The 11,405-nt window shown below is 46.0% G+C and overlaps 1 protein-coding gene and 3 non-coding genes across 4 annotated transcripts; all 4 read left to right on the forward strand.

The window, feature by feature from the left end:
* Positions 1-802: 802 nt before the first annotated feature.
* Positions 803-10,252, forward strand: NCL (nucleolin). The gene is made up of 14 exons (XM_054571616.1): positions 803-991; positions 2,030-2,146; positions 3,353-3,845; positions 4,204-4,401; positions 4,514-4,600; positions 4,783-4,924; positions 5,528-5,652; positions 6,531-6,654; positions 7,160-7,317; positions 8,013-8,136; positions 8,367-8,500; positions 9,028-9,154; positions 9,528-9,751; positions 9,886-10,252. The coding sequence occupies exons 1-14, from the start codon at positions 974-976 to the stop codon at positions 9,960-9,962; spliced, it is 2,148 nt and encodes a 715-aa protein (XP_054427591.1). The 5' UTR covers positions 803-973; the 3' UTR covers positions 9,963-10,252.
* LOC129069180 (small nucleolar RNA SNORD82) lies at positions 4,636-4,705 on the forward strand. Its single transcript, XR_008528987.1, has one exon. It is a non-coding gene; the product is annotated as a small nucleolar RNA SNORD82 (small nucleolar RNA).
* LOC129069145 (small nucleolar RNA SNORD20) lies at positions 8,612-8,695 on the forward strand. Its single transcript, XR_008528980.1, has one exon. It is a non-coding gene; the product is annotated as a small nucleolar RNA SNORD20 (small nucleolar RNA).
* On the forward strand, positions 9,205-9,339 carry LOC129069176 (small nucleolar RNA SNORA75). The gene has a single exon (XR_008528986.1). It is a non-coding gene; the product is annotated as a small nucleolar RNA SNORA75 (small nucleolar RNA).
* Positions 10,253-11,405: the final 1,153 nt, after the last annotated feature.

Here is an 11,405-nt window from a genome sequence, read left to right on the forward strand (position 1 = left end):
CTGTGGTCGGCGTGATTCAGTCCCTTTCCCTACCCCAGTTATAACACGCTGTGACCGCCAGAAAGTTCTCCCTCCAAGCCTGTTCCCCACTGGAAGGAACACCTAGTGCCTGAGGTTACTTGAGATTAACTATATATGTGCACTGCCCACAGTAAATCTCAGATATACGCGATTGCCTTTCTTTTTATTTATTTAGCCTTTATTAACGGTCCTCAGGAGACCACTTCAGGCACGTGGCCCAGGAGGGAATCATCACCTGCAGACGATTTTCTGGCCCTGGTTCGTCGGCGGGCGGGGCTAAGGTGGGCCTCGGACTCCCGCGTTGTGAACCTCCGGTCTCGGGCTCATCAGCGGGGGAAAGGGAGCTAATTCCTTTCTCCACGGCTGCCGGAGGATGAGCGTGGGGTGTGGGATGGGGACGTCGAGGAGCTCCGCCCGAGTCGACAGGATCCGGACACAGTCGGGAACAGGAGACCGCGAGAACCCACGGTACCCGAGATCCAGCACACGCGGCGCCAAAAAATGTCCGCGCCACGGCGCAGACTCAGCAAGCCGCGAAGAAGCACTTCGGTGACTGCGCGCCCACCGCCCAATCAACGCCGGTTTTGCACAAAGCGAGTCCCTCCCGCAGGGCGCCGAATCCGAATCTCCTCCCACTCCTCAAGCGGCCTTGGCCCGCCCCTCCCGCCCGGGCCCCGCCCCGCGCCGTTCTTGGTAGAGGTTTGCGATTGGCTCGTGGGATGAGCGCGAACTCTGGTTGGCTGATATGGAGTCACGAGGACACAGTCGTCGCCTTTCCAGAGGCGATTACTGGGCAGGCTCAGTCTTTCGCCTCAGTCTCGAGCTCTAGCTGGCAGCGCAACGTACGCGTTCCGGATCTTCAGTACCCCGGTCGCCATCGACGTCGTTAGGTTCCTTTGGGCTCTTCTGCGCCACTCACTCGCCACACACTCGGCCGTCATAAGCCGCTATCATGGTGAAGCTCGCAAAGGTAAGAGGCTTTCCTCCTGTAAGCACGGACGTCGAGGCCTGTTCTCTGAGCAGCGCGCGCGCGGCGCCGCGAGAAGGCCCTGCACGCCATCCCGGGCGCGTTCGAGGGCGCCATGCTGCAGGAAGTCTCGCGTGACAAACGCGGAGGTCTCGCGTGTTCTGGCTAGTTGGTGGCGAGGTGAAGGGCTTGGGCAGGTGTCGGGGGTAGTTGATAGCGCGGTGAAAGATTTAGGGACTGCGCGTGGGGAGGGGGCGCAGGGCCTCGGGGTGGAGGGATGGGGCCGAACTCCTGCGACGGGCGCGAGCGGGGCCCCGCCTCCCGACGCACGTGTCTGGGCGCGCGGCCCGCCACGTGGGCCGTGCCGGGTGAGTCGCAGCGTGTCCGGAGGGGACCGTGCCTTGAGGCGGGGAGCGGCGGGAGTGCTTCGGACGGAGGCCCGCGGCCTGTGAGATCGTGTACACGAGGTGGGCTCCAGAAGGAAGTCCAGCCGCGTGCTTTCCTGGTCGGGCTGCGCGCACGTGGTGGCCTGCGAGGAACCCCCCACGTGGCCCCAGTGGGTTTGGAAGGGGCGGGGTTTCCCTGAGAGGAAAACTTGGTGAGAAGACCAAAGGGAGTTAGGTTAACACGTGTTTGGTTCCCCCGCGCCCAAGTTGCCTTAATTTAAGTTCAGGAGAGGGTGGTGGGATGAGGTGCCAGAATTGACCGGAAGCTTTTTTAAGGTAGTGTCCCCCAGGTGAAGGGCCGTGGGCTGTTGGCTCTTCAGATGGCCCAATTGTAGGCTCCCGAGTATTAATAAATTGTGTCTGGTATAAGAATGGTCCTGGAAGTACAGTTTTTAAAAACAGGTGCGCTTAGTGAAGGCAACAGAGAGAGGGATATGCTCCCTTGAAGTTACCTTTTTATCCGAGGTTGGCTTATATTTGATATATAACTGTGGACAGGGGGTTCTGAGCTGCACGTTTCATGAAGAATGAGGGCAAAACGTGAGTGTCCCAAAATGTGGGAGGTGCAATGCGTTAATGATTGTGTTTGTTTCAGGCTGGTAAAAACCAGGGCGACCCCAAGAAAATGGCCCCTCCTCCGAAGGAGGTAGAAGAAGATAGTGAAGATGAGGAAATGTCAGAAGATGAAGATGATGAAAGCAGCGAAGAAGAGGTAATTACGTGCGATTTAATGCAGAATGGAGAGCAGTAAAAGGTGGTGTTGGAGGTCTGAAAATAACTAGCAAAAATAAGGTAGTGTTCACAGACGTCCGTCCTGGTGTTGGTTGAGTGTTTCACAAGGTCTTGCTTGACCTGCCAGAACTCCAGGAGGGAGGACCTGGATGCGCCTGAGAGAGGAGATCCTCGTGGGCCCTCAGCCGGGCTCGGGGTGGTGATACATAAGTCATTTTTCCAGTTTCAACATGTCAGCCCCAGGCGCTCGATGAGGAAACAGCCTGGACAGCCGTCCTGTGTGTGGCGGTATTGAGCACTGCACTCACCGGACTCCTTCCGCGGCCTCCAGGCAGGTCTCTGTTCTTGGGATGAGTCTTGTAAGACTGGCCACTGTTAACAATTTCTTGTACAGTGAGGATTGCTACCTCCCTTTGTGCCAGTGTCCACGCTGCTGCTCCTGGCTGCTGTTGCTTTCCTGTAAAGGCAACTAAAAGCTTTATTTTAACACATGTGATAAAACCGATGGTCAGCATAAAGCTTTGAGTGTGACTTCAATGTAGATAAGTAATGTGTTTATCAGCCTAATTGCTCATTCTGTAATTTGTATTAATTTTGCAAGGATTGAGCCTATTTCATACTTGTTTTATCTCTGGTTCTAAGACTGAGCTTTCAATGAACTTTACATCCCCTCTCACAGATAACACTTAAGAGAGTGCTAAGTGCAAAGTGCAAGGTTTTTGGTTACAGAAATCAATTCCTAATCCTAAAAACAACATGCAAAGTTGATGCTATTAATCATTTTCCGAAGAGAGAAACATTTGAGGCTTAAAATACTTGTCTAGGGCCTCAGAGTAACAGGTGGTATCCAGACAGTCCATTTTCAGAGTCCACTTAGGGTGTGCTGCTTTAGAGCTGACGCAGTTAGAGTATGGGGTACAGAAATTCACAGATCTGGTCCGGAGGTATTAAAAGTGTTAAGGGTTCTTTATGCTTGGATATTTTATCTGGAAATGAGGGCTGTTGACTTCGCAGGTGTACAGAAGGACATTAACATGAACCTATAGTTTAATGTGCTAGCACATACCTAATGTATGTGGTCTTGAACCAGAGGCAGTACCAAAACTTTAGTGTTCATTTACATGGGACCAAGGCTTCCTTTTTGAGTTTGCAGGTAGACTGATGGTTGTTGTTACTTACTCTTTAGGTTATCATTCCTCAGAAAAGCAAGAAGGCCGCCACAACTCCAGGAAAGAAGGTGATTGTTTCTCCAGCGAAGAAGGTTGCGGTTGCCACACCAGCCAAGAAAGCAGTTGTCACCCCTGGCAAAAAGGCAGCAGCTATGCCAACTCCTGGCAAAAAGGCAGCAGCTACACCAGCCAAAGCAGTAGCCACACCAGGCAAGAAGGGAGGCACACCAGGCAAAGCACTGGTGGCAGCCCCTGGTAAGAAGGGAGCAGCCACTCCAGCCAAGGGAGCGAAGAATGGCAAAAATGCTAAGAAGGAAGATAGTGATGAAGAAGATGAGGACGACAGTGAAGAGGACGATGAGGAGGATGAGGATGAAGATGAGGATGAATTTGAGCCAGCAGTGAGGAAAGCTGCTGCCGTCGCTGCCGCTTCCGATGATGAGGATGAAGACGAGGATGAGGATGAAGATGAGGATGATGAGGATGATGAGGATGACGATGAAGAAGATGGTAAGGAGTTCTGTTGGTTGTCCTCGGGCTCTTGTTTGTAAGATGCCTGGGGGTGGGGGTGGGCCACATGCAAACACTCCTTCCGTGACATCATGGGGGTTAGATAAAAATCCTTCCAGGGATCCTTGGGGCTGGTTGTGTGCTAGAGGGATACCCATGAATAATTGCCTGCCTCTGAGAAAATGTTTAACACCGCACTTTCTGTGAGTGTTTCTCAAAATACAAGGTTTTGCTTCCAATTAATCTGTTAATTCTTGCCATAGTTACTAAGCATGTTGTTGTTGTTCAGATTTATGTAGAACAAATGTTGATTGGTGATAATTCTCTTGAGTTTTTAACTAGGTAGTTTATCTTTCAGACTCTGAAGAAGAACCTATGGAGGTAGTTGTATCAGCCAAAGGCAAGAAAGCTGCAAAAGTTGTTCCTGTGAAGTCCAAGAGCACAGCTGAGGATGAAGACGAAGAGGATGAAGACGAAGAGGACGACGATGAAGAAGATGAAGAAGAGGACGATGAAGACGATGAAGATGAGGAAGAGGAGGAGGAAGAGGAAGAAGGTGGTAATCAAGTTACATTCTAAATTATATTGTTAGGAGTTTTGTTTAAAGGAGGTATTTGAATGTGTGTGGCTACATATGGATGACACAGATTGTTTGCAATCTTGTCCAGAGCCTGTCAAAGAAGCACCTGGAAAACGAAAGAAGGAAATGGCCAAACAGAAAGCTGCTCCTGAAGCCAAGAAGCAGAAAGTAGAAGGTAACTGGGCAGAATTGTGGGGAGTGGCGCCCAATAGCACAAGTGATGAACAACAAAGGGACTTAATACTGAAACCTGATGTTACATTGCAGAATGCTGATGTGCTGTGTACACAAACTTGTACTGGAAATTAAGTTCACATCATATTTTGTTAGATTAATTTGAGGTTATTTTTTGTACAGCCACAGAACCAACTACAGCTTTCAATCTCTTTATTGGAAACCTGAACTTCAGCAAATCTGCTTCTGAATTAAAAACGGGTATCAGTGATGTGTTTGCTAAAAACGATCTTGCTGTTGTGGATGTCAGAATTGGTATGTCTAGGTAAGTATGGGGGAGCTGAAATGGTGTTTCTGCACATTATTATTTCTGGGTCTGCTGATGCTTTCTTTTCTCCGTTCTATGGTCTAAAAAAGCCTCTGTCCTTAGGCTCGAGTATATCCTCAGGGTTTAGATGTTAGTGAATTGTCATTTAGATTATCAAATTATAAAACCCCCACATTGAAATTCCATGTTTCCCTTAACTTTTGATTTAGCACAAAATTATTTTTAACAAGCTATGAACTTTTTTAAGCTGCTACTGTTTAAAACTATTAAATTCAAGTAGCCATGATAGTGGGTGCTTTAAACCAAATAGGATCTCTTCATGCTTCAGCGAGTTCTTCTGTTAGCTGTTGTGAGCAGTGTAGCTAATAAAGACACACCTCAAAGGTGAACCTGCATTTGGTCTTGGACTTAGAGCTTGCTCCGTATCGCCATCTTTCGGAGCCTAACTTTATTTTGTTAATAGAGGAACTGCTTTTTAATTAAATCTTTGTTTGCACCATCACATAAGTGCTGCTGTTTACTTAGAATATATGTTAATGTGGCTCTTTTTTTTTTTCCCCCACACCTGTAATTATGCATGTCTGCCTTTCCACCATAAAGGAAGTTTGGCTATGTGGATTTTGAATCTGCTGAAGACCTAGAAAAAGCCTTGGAACTCACTGGTTTAAAAGTCTTTGGTAATGAAATTAAACTAGAAAAACCAAAAGGAAAAGACAGTAAAAAAGGTATGTGCTGCTTTAGGTAATTTGTAAATTTTTATTGATTTCAGAGAGGGGAGAGCATCTGTTTGTTGTTTACTTAAGTGTTCATTGGTTAATTCTTGCACGTGCCCTGACCAGAGATTGAACCCGCAACTTTGGTGTATTGGGGTGACGCTCTAACCCACTGAGCTCTACCCAGCCAGGGCCTCCTTTAGGTAATTGTGGTACTGATAGGTAATTTGTTGATGGAAATGTTTCTAGTCTAAGCACTTGAACATTTCTACTCTGGTTTCCTCATAGTGTTTAGGATTAAATGAGAGCGAATGTTAAATGTTTGCAGCAGTGCCTGGCACTGATTGCTGGTGTCACAAATTCCCGAGTCAGGCAGGCATGAGTGAACTTAAAAAAGATGTACAGGTACGCCTTGGAGATACTGCAGACTTGGCTCCAGGCCACCATGATCGAGTGTCACAGGAAGTTGCAGCCTTTTTGCTGGTGGAGGGTCTTGATTTCAATTAGTTTTTTTTAAAAAGCAACATCTATGAAACAGTAAAGCAAAGTGAATAAAATTATGTCCGTACCTCAGTTAACACAGAGGCCTTTCCTCACTGGAACTAGATCAGGTACTTGACTGTTCTTTTTGTTTCCTTTGTCATGTTTCGTGTGTGTTAATGACTTTTTAAATTTAAAAATACTGAGCACCTAGTAGGTTGTTTTAAGTATCTAGCTCAAGGTTGACGTCAGTTGTGGTAACAGCTTTTCTTGCCAGTGCTATGTCTCCATATTGTCAGAGTGTCATATGTTGTAGGATCTCAAATTGTATCTTACACAGAACTTTTCTGTTGGTCATTATCTTGAGGATGGTCTTTTAACCTGTTTGATTCATTTTGTCTTCTATATAGATCGAGATGCAAGAACACTTTTGGCTAAAAATCTGCCTTATAAAGTTACTCAGGAAGAATTAAAAGAAGTGTTCGAAGATGCCATGGAGATTAGATTAGTCAGCAAGGATGGAAAGAGTAAAGGGTATGTTTGTGTCTACTGGACTGTTGAGTTTTATTAAAATAAATGCATTTCTAATTTATAAAAGAAACAGCTAACTTTTCCTAGGTGTGTGATTTGGGACAAATTAATTTATAACATGTGCTTCCATTTCTTACTTTACTTTGGGGATAACATACTTAATTCAGAGTGATTTTTGAAAGATGAGTTTGTGTGTAAAATACTGTGAAACGTGCCCAACGCACAGTGAGTGCTTTGTAAGTAGTGGCAGTTGCAGTGAGTTAGGGTTACTGCAAACAAACTTTCTAGGCAAACTTTGTATATTGGGACGAAAGTTTTAATTGAAAAGTGGAAGATGGCAGAAGCCACAAACATTTGTTAGCATAAAATACGACATTTTGACATTTCTTTTTAAATTTAAAGTAAGGTCATATTGCTGAGATTTAAACATTTGTATTAAAAAGGTTTGAAAATGAAGTGGAATCTTAGGGTTATTTTAATGTGTGTGTGCCCCCCCCCCCAATTGCAGAATTGCATATATTGAATTTAAGACAGAAGCTGATGCGGAGAAAACCTTGGAAGAAAAGCAGGGAACAGAAATAGATGGGCGATCCATTTCCCTGTACTACACCGGAGAGAAAGGTCAAAATCAAGACTATAGAGGTGGCAAGAATAGCACTTGGAGTGGTAAGAATTTCTCAGTTTCTTACAGAGTTCCAGAACTGGAGAGAAATCCTTTGCCCCTTTGAACTTTATATGTAAAGTTGACTGATTAACTGGAATGTAGATATAGATTAAGCAAGTTACATCTCAACAGTAGTTCAGTGTCTGAAATCATTTTGCATTAGAACATAGATAGCTCTGATTTCCTTTTGTATGTATGTTTTAGACTTTAAATGACATTATGTACATTTTAAAACTAGAAAATTGTTCTATAAACATAGATACCAGTACTCAGCTTACACATTTGAACAACAGGAAGCAGGATATAACAGTGCGTAATAGGTGCTTGGTATATTGAGGCACTCGGTATGGGATTCCATCTTCATCAACATTAGCCTGTTTAGAAAACATGAGTATGTTAACTCAAGCACAGAAATTTTTTTTAAGATTTTGCTTATTTTCAGAGAGGGGGGAAAGGAGGGAGAAGGAAATATAAGTTGGCTGACTTTCGGCATGTCCCCAACCACTGACCTGGCCCGCAACCCAGGCATGTGCCCTGACTGGGAATCAGACCAGCGACCCTTCGGTTCATAGGCTGGTGCTCAATCCACTAAGCCACAATTGCCAGGGCAAGGCACAGAAATTCTTAAGATAAAAGCTGTGACTGAAGTTATAGACACTGTTTCACAGCCTTAATGTTGGCATCTCTCTACTTGTAGGTGAATCCAAAACTCTGGTTTTAAGCAACCTCTCCTACAGTGCAACAGAAGAAACTCTTCAGGAAGTATTTGAGAAGGCAACTTCTATCAAAGTGGCCCAGAACCAAAATGGCAAATCTAAAGGGTAAAATAATCTATACCACTGTGTTGTCAGTTCTGGTCTGTAAGAGTGTCTTGCACGGGCAAAACCATGTTTTCCTGGCTGTCAGAAGCAGATTACTTAGCTGGACAAATCCACGTAAAATAAAAGAACATTTTTTATGTGCTTGAGGAAAAAGGTTCAATGGCATTAGATGTGATTGCAAAGGAGACTTAGGCTTGGTAACATTCTAAGTATTGACTCTTCATTCTCAGGTATGCATTTATAGAATTTGCTTCATTTGAAGATGCTAAAGAGGCTTTAAATTCCTGTAATAAGAGAGAAATTGAGGGCAGAGCAATCAGGCTGGAGTTGCAAGGACCCAGGGGATCACCTAACGCGAGAAGCCGTAAGTTGCCATTAACAGGGCCTGGTGGTTCGGGGGTGCCTGAGCTGTCACTTTCTGGTCGGATCTAGAGGTGACCACTTGTGGTCTCTGTTGCTGCTCAGTAAATGACACTGGATATGATGACTGATTGATTGTCTGAGAAATAATTGATGAAATCCCAAGAAAATTCCTCTAGATAGTCAAGTTCTGATCCAGCCACGTCAACTCTGAGCAGCAGATGCACCCAAAGTTTGCAGCTACCCGCTTTAGGTCTGCTGTCTCGTTTGGGTTGGCTTTGCTTTCCACAGAAGATCGAGGCCACTCGTAGTTCCTCCACTTTGGTGATCAAGGTGAACTGGTGAGGGCCGTTGATTTAAGCCCTTCGCTTTAATTAAGCAGAGCTGGCTGAGGTTACGTTCTCGTAGAGATGCTTCAAGCTTCTGCTAAGACGAGCATTCTTGGCCAGTAGTTACTCTAAACATGGAAATCTAGTGTATCGTCATTGTGAATTATGACTTTAATAAACAGTTTCTTTTATTCTTCCCCAGAGCCGTCCAAAACTCTATTTGTCAAAGGTTTGTCTGAGGAGACTACAGAAGAGACATTAAAGGAGTCCTTTGATGGCTCTATTCGGGCCAGGATAGTCACAGACCGGGAGACTGGATCTTCCAAAGGGTAAGATGGGAGAGATGTCCGGTGTCCACTGAATGGAGTCCCATTAACATGTCTTCTCATTGAGCTCCTTACTGTCGATCTGTGGCAGTTTATGGATTCGCACGAGAAGAAGAGCGAGTTCACAGAGCTAGCATTGTTTTACCTTTGGTCTTCAGAGGTATATTCTGCTGTTTTGTGAGACATTCATTCTGGCCTTCAAGCTGTCAGTAAAACCAGTTTCAACTTGCCAGAGAGCGCAACTCTGGTCATTTGGGTCTTTTTTCAGTGGAGTAAGACTACTTCCTAGGGGATGACTGGCCACTACGTGTGGTTAACTTTGGTGTGTATTCTGTGTTCCTTGCTTTATAATGGGTAATTTCATTTGGCATTTTAGGTTTGGTTTTGTAGACTTCAACAGTGAGGAAGATGCCAAAGCAGCCAAGGAGGCCATGGAAGATGGTGAAATTGATGGAAACAAAGTCACTTTGGACTGGGCTAAGCCTAAGGGTGAAGGTGGCTTCGGTGGTCGCGGCGGAGGCAGAGGTGGCTTTGGAGGCAGAGGTGGTGGCAGAGGAGGCCGAGGAGGATTTGGTGGCCGAGGCCGGGGAGGCTTTGGAGGTAAGGATCATGGAGGGGCCACCCCAGTGTCCCCTGACACTGCATCCGTTGTCACTAGCCACGGGGGAGGGGAGAGCATCTGGCAGCTTCACGCCTATTCTGTTTGACCTCGTGCCTTCCCTTCCCTTCTGCAGGTCGGGGAGGCTTCCGGGGAGGCAGAGGAGGCGGCGGCGACCACAAGCCACAAGGAAAGAAGACGAAGTTTGAATAGTTTCTTCTATTCCTGTCTTTCCCTCTTCCATTTGAAAGAAAGGACTCTGGGGTTTTTACTCTGTTACCTGATCAATGACAGAGCCTTCTAAGGACATTCCAAGACAGTATACAGTCCTGTGGTCTACTTGGAAATCCGGATAGATAACATTTCAAGGGAACTACCCTGTTGGTTTTGACTGGATATTCATATAAACTTTTTAAAGAAATGAGTGATAGAGCTAACCCTTATCTGTAAGTTTTGAATTTATATTGTTTCTTCCCATGTACAAAACCATTTTTTCCTACAAATAGTTTTTTTTGTGTGTGTTGGGGGGTATAAAGGAAAGCAGAATGTTTTATCATGATTTTGCTTCAGCAAATTTGGGACAAATTAAAAGTCCTAAACTCTGGTGCCAGACTTGTACTTCCTAGAGTGTTTCTCCTGGAATATCGCTGAAGGTGGAGCCTGGCAAACCCAGCTCTGCCACTTCAGATCCACCCGACACCTGACGGAAGGGCTCGGTGCTTGGGTTTCAAGTATCCAGCCACAGGTTTTGGTGGGTGAAGGTCCACTGTGGCTTCTGCTTAGAGCTGGCCAGAGGAGAAGCGCTCAGGAAACAGTTGGGCCTCAGGTGACGCGGCCATGCGCCTGGATTCTGGGGTAGTTGGCAACTAGGGAGGGCGCGGAGGCCTTGTGACCAGGCAGCTGGGGAGGAAACTACCAGTCCAGTAGATGGACCTGGTGTTATTTCTAAGTCTCCAGCTATCTCAGTTTAAGAAATGCCTTTGGTTTTGCATGAAGTGCATATTACCCAGGCATTCTGATTTATTTTTGTTAAATCCTCACCTGAGGGTATGTGTATTGATTTTACAGAAACAAACTGATCAGTTGCCTCTAGTACAGGCCCTGATTGCCCTTTTGGTGCCGTATTTTGCCATGCATAACATGCTCCTGTGTATAATGTGCACTGTTTTAGTACTATCCATGTACAGTGCACATCCCTGTTTTCCCCCTCAAAAATTTGGGCAAAAAGTGCACATTGAACTGCAAAATTTGGTATATGGGGCAATGCTTTAATCAATCGAGCCACCCAGCAAAGGCCTCATTTATTAGGCATCCCCCTCTCTTACTAAGAATTAAATGCTGATAAGATGTCTAAGTGAAGGGACTAACGATTAATTTAGTTGGGAAACTGTACCCCAGATGGTACAGAGCTGAGATTTTGCAGCCAGCCCGCCAGCCCCAAAAGCCTGTGTTAATCAGACTAGTGAAAAATGGGAAATCAGCCTTGGCTGGTGTGGCTCAGTGGGCTGACTGGGTGCCAGCTTGCAAACCAGAGGGCCGCTGGTTTGGTTCCCGGTCAAGGCGTGTTCCTGAGTTGTGGGCTTAGTTCCGGGTGGGGGGGTGCCCCAGAGGCGTCCGTGCATCAGTGTTTCCCTCTCCCTCCGTTACCCTCCCTCT

The sequence above is a fragment of the Pteronotus mesoamericanus genome, unplaced genomic scaffold (assembly GCF_021234165.1).
Source record: "Pteronotus mesoamericanus isolate MK-2021 breed Mesoamerican mustached bat unplaced genomic scaffold, CSHL_Meso_final contig_1018, whole genome shotgun sequence".
Taxonomy (NCBI): Eukaryota; Metazoa; Chordata; class Mammalia; order Chiroptera; family Mormoopidae; genus Pteronotus; species Pteronotus mesoamericanus.

Coding starts and splice junctions, on each gene's coding strand:
- NCL (XM_054571616.1), top strand. Junction 2,147..3,352: donor ATGAAAGCAGCGAAGAAGAG/GTAATTACGTGC, acceptor CTTACTCTTTAG/GTTATCATTCCTCAGAAAAG. Junction 8,501..9,027: donor ATCACCTAACGCGAGAAGCC/GTAAGTTGCCAT, acceptor ATTCTTCCCCAG/AGCCGTCCAAAACTCTATTT.